This window comes from Rhamphochromis longiceps, linkage group LG19 (assembly GCF_057381845.1).
Source record: "Rhamphochromis longiceps isolate RC_006_pf linkage group LG19, R_longiceps_female_GT1.1, whole genome shotgun sequence".
Taxonomy (NCBI): domain Eukaryota; kingdom Metazoa; phylum Chordata; class Actinopteri; order Cichliformes; family Cichlidae; genus Rhamphochromis; species Rhamphochromis longiceps.
This window is the reverse complement of record NC_140575.1, coordinates 20,383,905-20,396,654: the sequence shown is the minus strand read 5'-3', so window position 1 is coordinate 20,396,654 and position 12,750 is coordinate 20,383,905. Positions and strand designations below refer to the sequence as shown.

Below are 12,750 nucleotides of genomic sequence, written 5' to 3'. Positions count from 1 at the left end.
TTTGGAAGTGCAGCCACTTTATGCATTACCAAATCACAGAGACTCATTGAAAGCCCAATAAATGTCCATTGCTTAAAACTGTTGAGAGCATCACTTTTTAAATTGCTCTCTGGCAGAGTGGCTTTTCACACTCGTTCTTCCCCCGCACTCTTCGGCGCAACAAGCACAGAGTTCACAGCGGGTTCAATCTCTGATAAAGAGATGGACGGTTCTAATTGGAAACACTCATTTGGATTGTCCCGAGCTATAAGCTGTTTGTCTACATGGACACTGGCACCCATTCACAGACAGATGCAGGCAGCACATACACGCTCGAGTACGCACAAACCAATCAGCAGTTCTGTCTTTTAGAGTTTGTGTTGGATCTGCAGCTGACGGTCAGATTTGAGGGCTTAATGGGAAGGTTAGGGATACTCAGCTTATGTTCTTCAAAAGTAATCAGTACGTGCTTGTTATTATTCACATCAAAAGAATAATCAGAGCTTACATGCAAGTTTAGAGTACCGTACACAGTTCTTACAGAAAAATTATTCGATTAAAACAAATAGCTTCTTTCTACTAATAAGGATACAATTTTATGAAATGTTCTTGCTCTATTTAATTTGTTTCTTAGCATTATTCTTATTTTTATGTGATCAGAGGCTGGAAATTATAAAGAAAAACCTAAAGTTAGAAAAGCAAAGGTTTAAATATGTTTTTTTCTTCAACTGAAAGTCAGTGTTTTTTCAAGTATTTTTTAAAACTTAAATCCATCCCTATTTGTTGAAATAAATTAAACAAATAGTATTTAAAAATTTAATAATAGAATTAATTTAAAATAACATGTCATTGTGTTCTCCTCCCATGCAGGATCATACAAGAGTGGTCAGCCCCATCATCGACGTCATCAGCCTGGATAACTTTGCCTACTTGGCTGCCTCTGCTGACCTGAGAGGAGGTCAGGGCGTAATAAACAGATCATACACAGTGGTAGTTGATCACACAGAGATCTGCAGGTTTAACAAACCTTTGTGACATGACATCATGATTCCTGACAGAATTCAATGCCTATGACTGAACAATGACTGAGGTTTAAATATTTCATTGTTTTATTGAAAAGCAGTGATTTATAGAAGAGAGTTTTTCCACAGATGTAAGGCTACGATTGATATTAAATTCAGGCCAGTATATTAGGTGAAATCATGCAACTGAGTCCAGCCAGAATATCTGTCATCTTGTCTGCTTTGGACTCATGTTGTCATGCGGCGGCTGTGTGAAGGCAAGAGAGGACCCAAATGCACGGCTCTAGACACACGGGGATGAACTCAAAGGCCGGTCTTTATTAACAGGAACATAAGAAGTCATATAAAACTATACTGGGAGCAACTAAAAGCTGAGGCGCTGGGAAGACACGGAAAATGCACACAACCTAGAGGGACGACGCAACACAGAACAAAGGGACACTCTGACATAAATACACAGAAGGTAACGAGGGAAGTGGGAACACACGGGGAACACAGCTGAAGACAATTACTCATGGCCGAGCAGGGAGGACACGAAACTGACGATACTGACACCAAGATGTGGACCTTAAACACAACACAGTACACAGAGATGAGCACGGAGAGAGAGAGGCAGAGAGAGAGGCAGAGAAGAAGGATGAATACGAGGGGATGAGGAGAACACAGAACACATAGGATGGGAACACGGTACCAGAGCAAACACCACAATAAAAACATGGACACAGGGGGAATCCAAATACCAAACCAAACAATCCAATGGACATAAGAAACAAAATACAAAACTACAGAAAAACTAAGAACACTGGGTCAAAATGACCCAGGACCATGACACATGTCTAGACAACAGGAATATAAATTTGAAGATGAGAGCTGAACTTTTGCTTCCCCCATGCTTTTCTTTTTGTCAGGATTTGACTGGAGTCTCCACTTCAAGTGGGAGCAGATTCCCATTGAGCAAAAGATGGCAAGAAGTGACCCCACTCAGGCAATAAGGTATGTCTACAATGATATTTAGTGTGATAATATGCTTTGACTCATACCTGGAACATTCTCTTATGCATTATACGTGCATTGTACCCTCACAGACCACTTCATTAGATATCATAGACATATGTGTTCAACTACTCATTAATGCCACCAATCCACCAATATGAAAGCAACTCCATGCGTTTAGAGACTTAGATGGTCAAGATGACCCCCTGAAGTTCAAACCAAGCATCAGAATGGGGAGGAAAAGTGATTTCAGTGACTTTAAGCATGATAGATGAACCCAAAGTCACAAAGCTCAAATCATCTCAGACTGGTTTCTTGAAGATGACACTGTACTCAAATAGCCACCTGTGGTGGAAAAGGAGAGTCACATGATGGCAAATGTGCCGCAACTGTGCAATGCTGTCATTTCAACATCGACCAGAATCTCTGAGGAATGTTTCCAGCACCTTATTGTATCTGTGCCATAAGAAAATTAAGGCAGCTCTGAGGGATAAATAGAATCCAACCCCAGTACCAGCAAGATGTGACTAATAAAATGGCCAGAGACTGTATATTGTATGTGAATGACACATCATGGATTAATATGTCAGTTTTGGTTCTTGGATTAGACTAAAGTTAAAATAGAGAGCCATAGCTTACTCTCAAAAAGTTCAAGATAAATCGTCATAGTCAGGTCCTTTCTATGTTGGTATTTGCAGTCCTTTTGTGGTGTGTTTTCCCCCTAAAACACGTCCAAATCGCAGCAAAGTAGTTAATGCATAACATCTGCTGAGCAAAATACAACTTTAAGCTCCTTTGATTTGTTGTTTCTTTCTGGAAAATATTCCCTTCTGGTGATTCTGATGAGGTCTGCATGAATAAGCGTGCAAGTGAAGATTTGTAACTCCTTCCCTTCCTCCACTCTGCAGGACTCCCGTCATCGCTGGTGGGATCTTCGTCATGGACAGGAGTTGGTTCAACCACCTCGGCCAGTATGACACCCACATGGACATCTGGGGAGGGGAGAACTTTGGTGAGATCATCGATGATTTCTAACCCTACTTGAATCAGATGACTTTTATTATCATATCATCCTCCACACGCATCCCACACCAAATGTCTTTAAATAAAACTAAGCCTTACTCTGCTGGCAAAGACTTACCAGACTCCAACAATGTAAATATTCCCAACTTTATTCAAGATGAAGGATTCCTAACAAGTTTATGTTAATTGATGACATTTACAATTACCTAATGTTGGCCAGGAGCAGGAAAGTAGGAGGATCAGAGTTAGCACATGTACTTACCAAAATAAAAGCCATAATGTTTATGAATAATTTTCTCATTCAGTCTAAAATAAATACTAAGTCCTATGTTTACAAGGTTTTCTAACAAAAATAATTTAATCACATATTAAAGAAGATAATGTTTGTGTCAATTTAGTGCAATTTATTTTGTAAAATACGAAGCCGTTTCCCATAAAACGATTTCATGTGTTAAGTCTGCATGCCTGGCTCTTTTGAATCATCTCCAAAATGCTAAATATGTCCCTGGAATTTGAATGATCCACTATGACTGCTTTCATTCTGATGATTTACAGCTAACAGCCATCTGCTACAGGAAACAGTAGCAGGCGTACTGCACTGATATTGGAATGACACACATCAGGGCATTAATTCTAGGAGAGACTGACAAAATGACAGGCACGTCTTCAGTGGTACGCCTGCATTTTTGGACTCAACCACTGCATCTTTCCTTTTGCAGAGCTTTCTTTCCGGGTGTGGCTGTGCGGAGGAAGTCTGGAGATTCTTCCCTGCAGCCGCGTGGGTCACGTGTTCAGGAAACGGCACCCGTACGATTTCCCAGAGGGCAACGCTCTTACCTACATTAAGTGAGTAGGCTGGTCTAACTGATGACAGTTATTAACACGGAAACAACAGAATGACCTTTCGCTTGTTGTTCGCCCTAAAATCTCAAATGTCACATGATTCAGCTCCACTCAGTGTGAAGTTAAATGCTTCGCCAGGCAAACTCACACTTTTCACACATCTTGACCCAAGCGTGAGTGAGAGATGAGTGTGTAAGAGAACTATGAAAGCATCCGCAGAGCTCCTTATTTTACATCATTGTTCTTAATAATAATATTTGTAGAGGAGCTGCAGTAAATAGCTGACGTATGAAGACTCCAGAAGCATAGCGCTGTCATTAAAGCTGGCTGCAGGAATGCTGGCAGCGCTGTCATTACTGTGTCTGAGCAGGTGTTGTGTCTCTGTCCACGCAGGAACACCCGTCGGGCTGCTGAAGTGTGGATGGATGAGTATAAACAGTACTACTACTCTGCGAGGCCGTCGGCTCAGGGAAAAGCCTTCGGCAGGTTTGTCTGCTATAATGTCATCCTCCTTGCTCATATTTGCTTATATTTAATACAATGATTCTGTGTCTCCTGAGTTTCCAAGGTGTTTATAAGGTACCAAGTTTTATACGCAAGTATTAAAAAAACGCTTTGCACACCAATTTTTAAATTTGCATGCACTGAGACTTCAACTAACATTTATTTATTTTAATTACAGATTATTCAGGGGATTTGTATGTTCTGTTAAAATAATTTTAAAATGCCTGTGATGATGTTACTCAATCCAAGGTGGCCCAGTTAAGACAACAAACCCTTACATTTGATAGATGAAACCAGAACAATGAAGTTTCAACACTGTTGTCAGTGTCAGATCTGTTGGACCTACAAGTTCTGTTCCTTTTGTATAAAAGGCCCAACACCAGTAAAAATGCAAAAATATAAGAAGTAAGAAGCAAAAAAACAAAACTCAGTAAATAAAACACCCACACACACTGGTTTAACATTTTAAAGAAAACCTGTGTTAGCTGAGTCTGTAATTCATACTCCATAAGCTGTTGATGGCAGGTTCACAAGGTTAAATCCACATTTTCTTTCTCATTCTCTCCTCCTTATCTTTTTTATGTTTTCTTTACATTATTTCTCTTTGTCCCTAAATATTCTTGTTATCTGGTCTTGCAGTATCACAGACCGTCTGGCGCTGCGACGGAAGCTGAACTGCAAACCTTTCCGCTGGTACATGGAGAACGTCTATCCCGAGCTGAGGTAACGAGGTTAACGTTTAATTCTCCCTCAATGGAACAGCATTGGAACACAAAAAATTAAAGTGCAATTTGCAACATTTTTTTTATCACATACAGAAAAATATTTCAGTAAGGAGGAATCATTTGGAAAAACTGAACACAATTTACTGAGACACAGAATTCAGTTTAGCTGTTTGGTAATTAGATGCCGATGATCCATCAAGGCAGAATGGAATCCTATCAGTGACAGGAATTAGGACAGGAGCCCCGGAGTCTAGTAGACTCTAGTGGTGGTGAGCATGAAGATGGAGGCTTCGACGGGGCTCTGAGTGACCCGGGTGAGGCAGAGATGGGAAGAAGACAGGTTGCACAAACGAGAGCCTGAAAGACAGAATGACAAAAGAGATTTAAAGTATATAGAATGGAAGCTGATTGGCTCACAGGAAGCAGGTAAGAAAATGATTGGACTAGAGCAGGAGTGTCAAACACAAGACTTCAATCCCACCCAGTGGAAGTCATAAACTTTGTACTTTTACAACTTTTCCTAATAATAAAAACCTCCCCTGTGGTTATTTATACTACACCAAAGTAATGAAGTAATAAATAAACTATTAGATGACAGAAGAATCCTTGTTTTTTTTTACTACCTACAATAGAAATTTATTTTTTTCACAATGATTAGTTAAGGTATAGTTAGGTTGACAGAAAGGGGAGTTTCTTTGGTCCAGTCTATTTAACATCAAAGAAGGTTGTACTTGGCCCATGATGTAAAATGAATAATCATGTTAGTATTGAGTTTGACAGTGTGGAGAAATTGAAGTGATATAAAGAATAGACTAGGAGCCAAACACTTAGGAAGCAGACAGCTGAGTGATTGCAGATGTCCCTTATTGAACATATGCATAAGCTTCATTAATTACTGTACTTACACTTAAAGGAGTCGATATTAAAAGATTAACTGGCACGATACTTTCTGCATTTTCTGCACTTATAAAGTTCAGATTCGATTGGCAATGACTGGAAAATATCTAGTGTGAAAACTAGTATTCTTTTTCCTCATGTGTGAGGTCATATGTATGACTATCATAGAAAAAACTTTTTCCATCAGCAGATGGATATGAAAACTGAGTCATAGTGTCAGACTCTCCATGGGGAACATCCATTTTTCAGTGGAGATATACATTATTTATGCAGTGCATTATAGAAGTTGTTGTGGATCACTTTTTAGTATCTGGTTTGAATTATCTGTTATGCAAGAGAGACAAAGACTTTTCCAAACACCATTAGAATCCAACAAATGGAAATGTTTTCATCATGTTTTCACCTATGTTTATTTCTGATTGATCTCTGGAAGAGGCTCTGGTGAAGCAGAAATAACATTCAAGCTCTGTTTCCTTTAAGATAAAACGTGTTTTTTTCCCCCCTGAAGTAATCTCAAAACCCCTCGAGGTGCCATTACCCCGAAGTTCAGAGCCAGTCATCTAAATATAAACGATCTGGGTGGGAACCTCTGAGTGGGTTATCAGCTTGTATCTCACGAGCTTTTTTTCTCAAGCTACTCCCTCGCCACTTCAGCTGTATCTGCTCCAAATAAGTCTGGTCTCTCAGAGTGTAACTGTATATCGTTTTCAGAACATGTTGAAATGATGCACATTACTTAGCGTTGCAATTCAGTTACTCAGTTTAATCCATCTGTTCTTTATTGTTGAAATAAGACCTTTCACTGGCTTTGCGCCTGTCTCTTCTCTCTTGGCTCCCTACAGGGTCCCTGAGCAGGAAGCAGTGTCCAGTGTGTTGAAACAGGGCGGTTTGTGTCTGGAGACCCGTGGGACCGACGGCCTCGGGCTGGCAGAGTGTAGGGGCCTCGGAGCCAACAGGCCACAGTCGCAGGTCAGGACTTTGCCACTAGAGGGCGATTTATTGTGGCTCACAGTTATTGTTAGAAATACATCAGACTCTGTCCTGCACACTCTCATTTTTGGTTCTAATTGAGTTCTATTAAAGCTGTCTCAGCAAAATGCAACTCTTTTTAAATTCTATGCTGCTGTTCACCAGCCCAATTTGTAAACAGTGAATTGTAGATATTAATGTGTGTGTGTGTGTGTGTGTGTGTGTGTGTGTGTGTGTGTGTGTGTGTGTGTGTGTGTGTGTGTGTGTGTGTGTGTGTGTGTGTGTGTGTGTGTAATGCTTGCTAAATTATCCATATGTGGCCTGACTTGCTCTTAAAAAACACTGGTACATATTGTTTGAAGTATGCAAGAGATCCTTCCTTTAAATATTCAATAAACTAAAAGGTGTGCTTGAGTTTTTTGAGTGTGCAGAATTTGCACCTATGGTCCCATTAAATTAAATCTGTCCCAGAACTGCATCTTTATAAACAAGTTGGGCATAAAATTGGATTTCTTATTCGTATTAGTGGAAATCCATAACCCACTGAAGCAAAGTGCCTGATGTACAGGTGTCATTTTTACCAGTTTAGTAAAAGTGCATTATTAAAGACTACATTTAAATTTAACTCCATATTTTTAACATGGTCACCACAACATTCCTGTAGTGGCACCACTCTGTATCGGTGGGGCCCACCCCCACAGTTTAAGAACCACCGGTCTATTTCACATTCTTCCTTCAGATGATAGCAGTCATACATTTTCTGTGTTTTGCAGAGATGGGAGTTAATAGAGCCGCTGATCCGGCAGCAGGACCTTTGCCTGGCAATTTCTGCTTTCACAGCGGGGTCGAAGGTCAAGATGGAGCCCTGCAATACAAAAGAGCCGAGACAGGTAAGAGGAAATACTGTTAGCTGATCAAATTGTACTTTCAGAGCCATAAAGAACTGGACTAAAGCGTTTTTTCCTACTATTGCCTGTGGATCGGTCATAGCAAATTAAACAGTCTGTGCTAGCAGTCAGTGAGGGACACTTTAGCTGTTCATCAATAAAAAGCTTTATAGTAATAGCTTTAAAGGATAACATAGGTGAGCATATTTATCTTGAGCTTGGTGGTGTCCAGACATTTAGCACACACTGTGCAATTGTCTTTGTGTTGACTAAGGGTTAAGAAAAGAAACAGGACATGCTTTAATCTTGTGCTGCCAGTCACCGTTAACCTAATGTCTTAGGTTTTCCAGAAGGTTACTTCACTTTTGGCATCAAGCTGTTCATGCTTGATGTGCCACTCGCAGACCTGAAGTCGAACATAAAAGATTTGGACATAAGAGATGGTTTCAGCGCAGATGCTCAGCAGCCCGCCTGCCGATGATGCCAGGAGGCTGAGACAATCTGAGTTTTGCACTGATGCAGATCCTGCCAAATAAGAGTAGTTGACTTTATAGATGCAGTAGAACAAATGCTCCCATAACTTCAGACCCCACCCCGTTCCTTCCTTGTTCTCCTTTTTGTGATTATTTAATGCTCGCATCCCAGGGGGAATGGAGTTGGCTGCACGGTGATTTATGACACTAAAGAGGGAGTTATTAACTCAAACCATGTGCCGGATTCTTTCCAGGCTTTCCTCTCATCTCTCAGCTGGCCCATCGAAGTCCTTTGAGAGTATTTTTGGGAGGATGCCCATCAACGAGAAACCAGTTATTGCTGTGGGAAACATTTGGTCTCTTTGTCCTGATGCTTTAATCCCCGAGAAAGAAAAATAATACTTGTGTTTTTGACTTTGCTGCACAGAAGATAATTAACACTGTAGGCATAAAGTGACAATGGAGCCTTTATAAAAACATAAATATCAACATTAAACAACCGTCTGAAATCGTTTATGGCAATATTGTACCTTTCTGCCATGAATGTCTTTTTGATATTTTCAGTTTTCAAATCTTTCAACAATTCTGAAAGAATTTCATTATGTTTAGGGCTTTATAGGCGATATCAGATCCAGTGATCGTCTAAAAGCTGTTTAGAGCCAAGGCCAGAATGAATAAATGTAATCAAATACTCTGAGTTTCTCTGGCCAACAGATCACAAAATAATAGTGTCAGCTGCATATTACACAGTCTCCTGTTTATTGATGCATTGGCGCAGTGACATATTATTTCCTCCTTAAACAAAAGTTCTGACTGAGCACACTCTTCTAGTAGTTACAGTGTAATAACACGTGCATACACAGATGCGCTCTCTCTGGGATTTGAAGATTAATCCCCCCAAACATTCACCTCTAAATTTTAATAAGCCTCCATGTGGCTCTTGATATCTGTACTTGGCAGTCAGTTCAGCTCTGAGTACTTACTCAGTGACCCAATAAAGGAACCAGTTATGCCTGGTGATTTGTAGACATCCTGCCTGAGGGACAGGTGTTTCTGGCAGGCTTTCCTTTCAGATTTCTTGTCAGATTTGCTTTACACACTGTGATGGTAGAAAATAATATTCGATTTATGGAATCAACACCTGGCTTTGTATTATGTCAGTGTTGATGTATATCCTCGCTACTTGTAAGCCAGTAGCCCCTCCCATGTAGCTAAAATGGCTTGTTTAAGACAGTGTATGAAGTGAGGGGCTGTAAGCCCAGTACTGGAAAAATTAGGATTGTTTTGAAACGTCACAGTGCAAACTGACTCCAAGAATAGTGCATCTGTAAAAAAGAAATGAACAAAATGAATGACCAGCTTTGCAACTGTTTTAGTGAAAAAAGAATATTGCTGAACTGCTCAGACTTGGGTCACATGACTGTGCATTATACTTGTAATTAAAAAAAAAGATCAGGTAATCGTGTACAAAAAGAATCAATTGTAAATTTATGCAAATTTACTGGGTAGTTTATTGGTATGATATTGCATATTTTGTTTTTAAAATCCTGAGTAAATGTAGTCATTCTCTATGACATGTATTCAAGTAAAAGTAATAAGTAGTTGAAATGCCAGATTCTTTACTTGATTTTAAGTTATTTATGAGAATAGATGTTCTGAATTAATGTCTAGCTCTGAGAAATGCAATAACAAATTGAGTCTCTGTTATCTATGATTAAAGATTAGATTCATTATGTAGATTGATTCAAGACACCTTGTGATCTGAGGGCAAAGAATGGTGGAGGTGGGGGAAGGAAAGTAAAAACAAAAGTTTACTTTCTCACAAATCTATATCCACATCTGAAGCCCCTTTAAGTCTCCTGAGGTATAAAAATAAATAACTTTACACAGTATATGCACATGACTGAAAATGGCCCCTACACAGGACATCTTATCAGCAGAAATAAATTGTTTCTTCTCTCGTGGGATGGCAGGCTGCCGTGCTCTGCAGCTGGCTGTACAATGATTTTTCCACCAAGGGTGCAGAAAGTCAGTCATTCATGTGATTACTGCAATCCACCCCTGACTCAGTTCATTTCTCACTACTAACATGAACCTCCTGTGCTGATGCACATCATTTATGAGCAATGGATTAACAGGAATGAGTCAATGTGCACGAACATCTGTTAACAAACCAGCATGAAATGATTTTTTTGGTCTTTACAGAAGTGGAAGCCAAAGGGCACAGCTCTGCAGCACATGGTCAGTGGCCTCTGCCTGGACAGTCAAACCCCGATGGGACCTCCAGTCATTTTACAGTGTCGCCCCCAGATGGCCAGCCAGTCCTGGGAGCCACAAGTCATTACCTGAGCCACAGCAAATGAGAAGAGGGAGAGGGAGGAGCAGATTCTGGACCCAGCCTGCAGAAGGAATTGGGGTATCACGTCTGCACACTGTTTGTCGCCTTGCTGAAGGATAAAAGTAGTGGGAACTCTACTGTCTTGAAGTCAACTTCTAGCTCCTGCTCATTGTGTCTTGGGGACAAGAGCGCGCTGAAAACATTTTAAGACCCTGTTGAACAAAACATCTAAGGTCTTCTGTGTACAGTGCTTCATCCTTCCAGGATGCTTTAGTTCTTCTGAGTAATCTACGCTTTTCACAAAAAACTGTCACACATCCCACTTTTCATTTCTGTATCTATTCTGGTCTATGTGTTGCTTCAATCTGGAATAGTGAAGATTACCCGAAACGAAAGAGTGCATAATGTACTGTTGCTAATATGCTGACTTGCACTTGACCCACTCTGAGTCTTGAGGTTTTTGGGCTGTTGAAGCATGTCTGATGACTGTGTGGACCAGGGCAGTTTTATGTGCAGTCAACTAAAATCTGAAAACAATTTTTTTTTTTAATTGTTATTGCTGAATGGCAGTCTTGAAACCACCATGCGAAGCACTGTCAGAAAGATTATTTATTGTTTTGCATGGTCAGACCCAAAGAATGGTTTTATTTTTTCTCCGTCTCTACAAAGTTTTATGTAAATATTTAAAGCAGGTAATGGCTTGTTTTGTGTAAAGTTCTCTATATGTTGTTTGAAAAAATAAAACGTGGTAATGGAGACATTGCTGTTGTAGTCATTTGAATAATAAACGGGATTACTGCACCATCACTGCTCTTTTCATCATTTTATAAAACAGCAAAAATCCTTTTTTTTTTTGCATTGTACATGTTTGCATCCTAATTCACAATGGATATCCGAATAATTACATGGGGCTTATTGTAGCCATTTCCAACTTCATTTGTATCCTTGGAATCTGCTAGAGTAGATTTACATGATTCACAGTTAAAAGTAATAATTTTATTCCTTTGTGTAGCCAAACAACTGGTTTAGCTTCTCTTACTTTAAGCCTTCTTTTTTGTCATTGGTTGCCCTCTCAAACATAAAGTTTAAAGAGTGGTTGTTTGGACTCAGTGCCTAACATAACCATTTTTAGACTATCCCCTGTCCTTGATATAACAAACGCTAAAGTGAGTCTGAAATGGACTGAGGTTTTGGCTCACAGGCATTACTTTCACATACTCTGACCAGATTATTTGAAATTATCCATTTAAATATACAAAGAAAAGCATTGCAGTTCCCCTTTTAAGTCCATTATATTTGAGACATTTATTTAAAGTATATATATTTTTAATATAAAGCAAAAAAAATCAAGTAGTTTAATGGAGTTCTTCAGATGCTGACAGTAGATTATTCCATTACTTGGGGCCAGCGTGAAATTAGGAGTGTATTCCCTTTAAAAGTAAGGGCCATGATTAGCTTCAATGTGTGCATAAATAATCTTTTTAATTAGGCAACGCAGTAAGTGGGAAAATCTGTAGACTCATTGCGACATGATTGAAACCGTTCACCACTCATTACTCACACAAAGTGACCACCAGGGGGCATAATATGCTAACTTTTTTTTCATTATAACGTTGGTAACTTCATTGATGGAACCTAGTGGTAAAAATACTAGATATACAAAATTTAAATAAATTTAAAAATAAAATAAAAGACTCTCGAAGAGTTTAGATAATTAAGGGGAAAAAAGATCGGCATTAACAACGTATTGGAGACTGGGAGGTCACTGCTGGGGCACTGTGATGATTATTAAAGATACTGTGCAAGGCTGCATAACAGGCTTGACAACTTTGTGAACCAAAGGTTTTTTTTGTTTCCCTCCTTGTTGGTTTTATAACCTTTGAGGACACAATACAAGCTCCACTGCAGCTTACAAGGCTTTAAAGGTATGCGAGGAATGCAACTTTATGCTGATAAACTTCTGGCCTTTTCAAGGGGTCAGTGAAGACAGCGGGAGTGGAGGAAGCCTTTAACTGGATGTATATGGAAAGAAACACGTTTCACTCATTTAAACGAGCTTCGTTTTTGTTATGTGGTGAGAACGTGATGGCCTACACA

General features: G+C 39.6%; 1 protein-coding gene across 1 annotated transcript in view; it reads left to right on the top strand.

Moving 5' to 3' along the window:
* The window catches only part of galnt16 (UDP-N-acetyl-alpha-D-galactosamine:polypeptide N-acetylgalactosaminyltransferase 16), a 36,768-nt gene extending 25,359 nt beyond the window's left edge, over positions 1–11,409 (top strand). Inside the window, exons 7-15 of the mRNA XM_085390675.1 lie at positions 850–937; positions 1,910–1,994; positions 2,903–3,006; positions 3,737–3,863; positions 4,254–4,346; positions 5,004–5,087; positions 6,829–6,955; positions 7,729–7,845; positions 10,521–11,409. Coding sequence (XP_085246801.1) covers positions 850–937; positions 1,910–1,994; positions 2,903–3,006; positions 3,737–3,863; positions 4,254–4,346; positions 5,004–5,087; positions 6,829–6,955; positions 7,729–7,845; positions 10,521–10,664 — 969 coding nt within the window. The 3' untranslated portion in view covers positions 10,665–11,409. The remainder of the gene's footprint in view (positions 1–849; positions 938–1,909; positions 1,995–2,902; positions 3,007–3,736; positions 3,864–4,253; positions 4,347–5,003; positions 5,088–6,828; positions 6,956–7,728; positions 7,846–10,520) is intronic.
* The last annotated feature ends 1,341 nt before the right edge of the window (positions 11,410–12,750 follow it).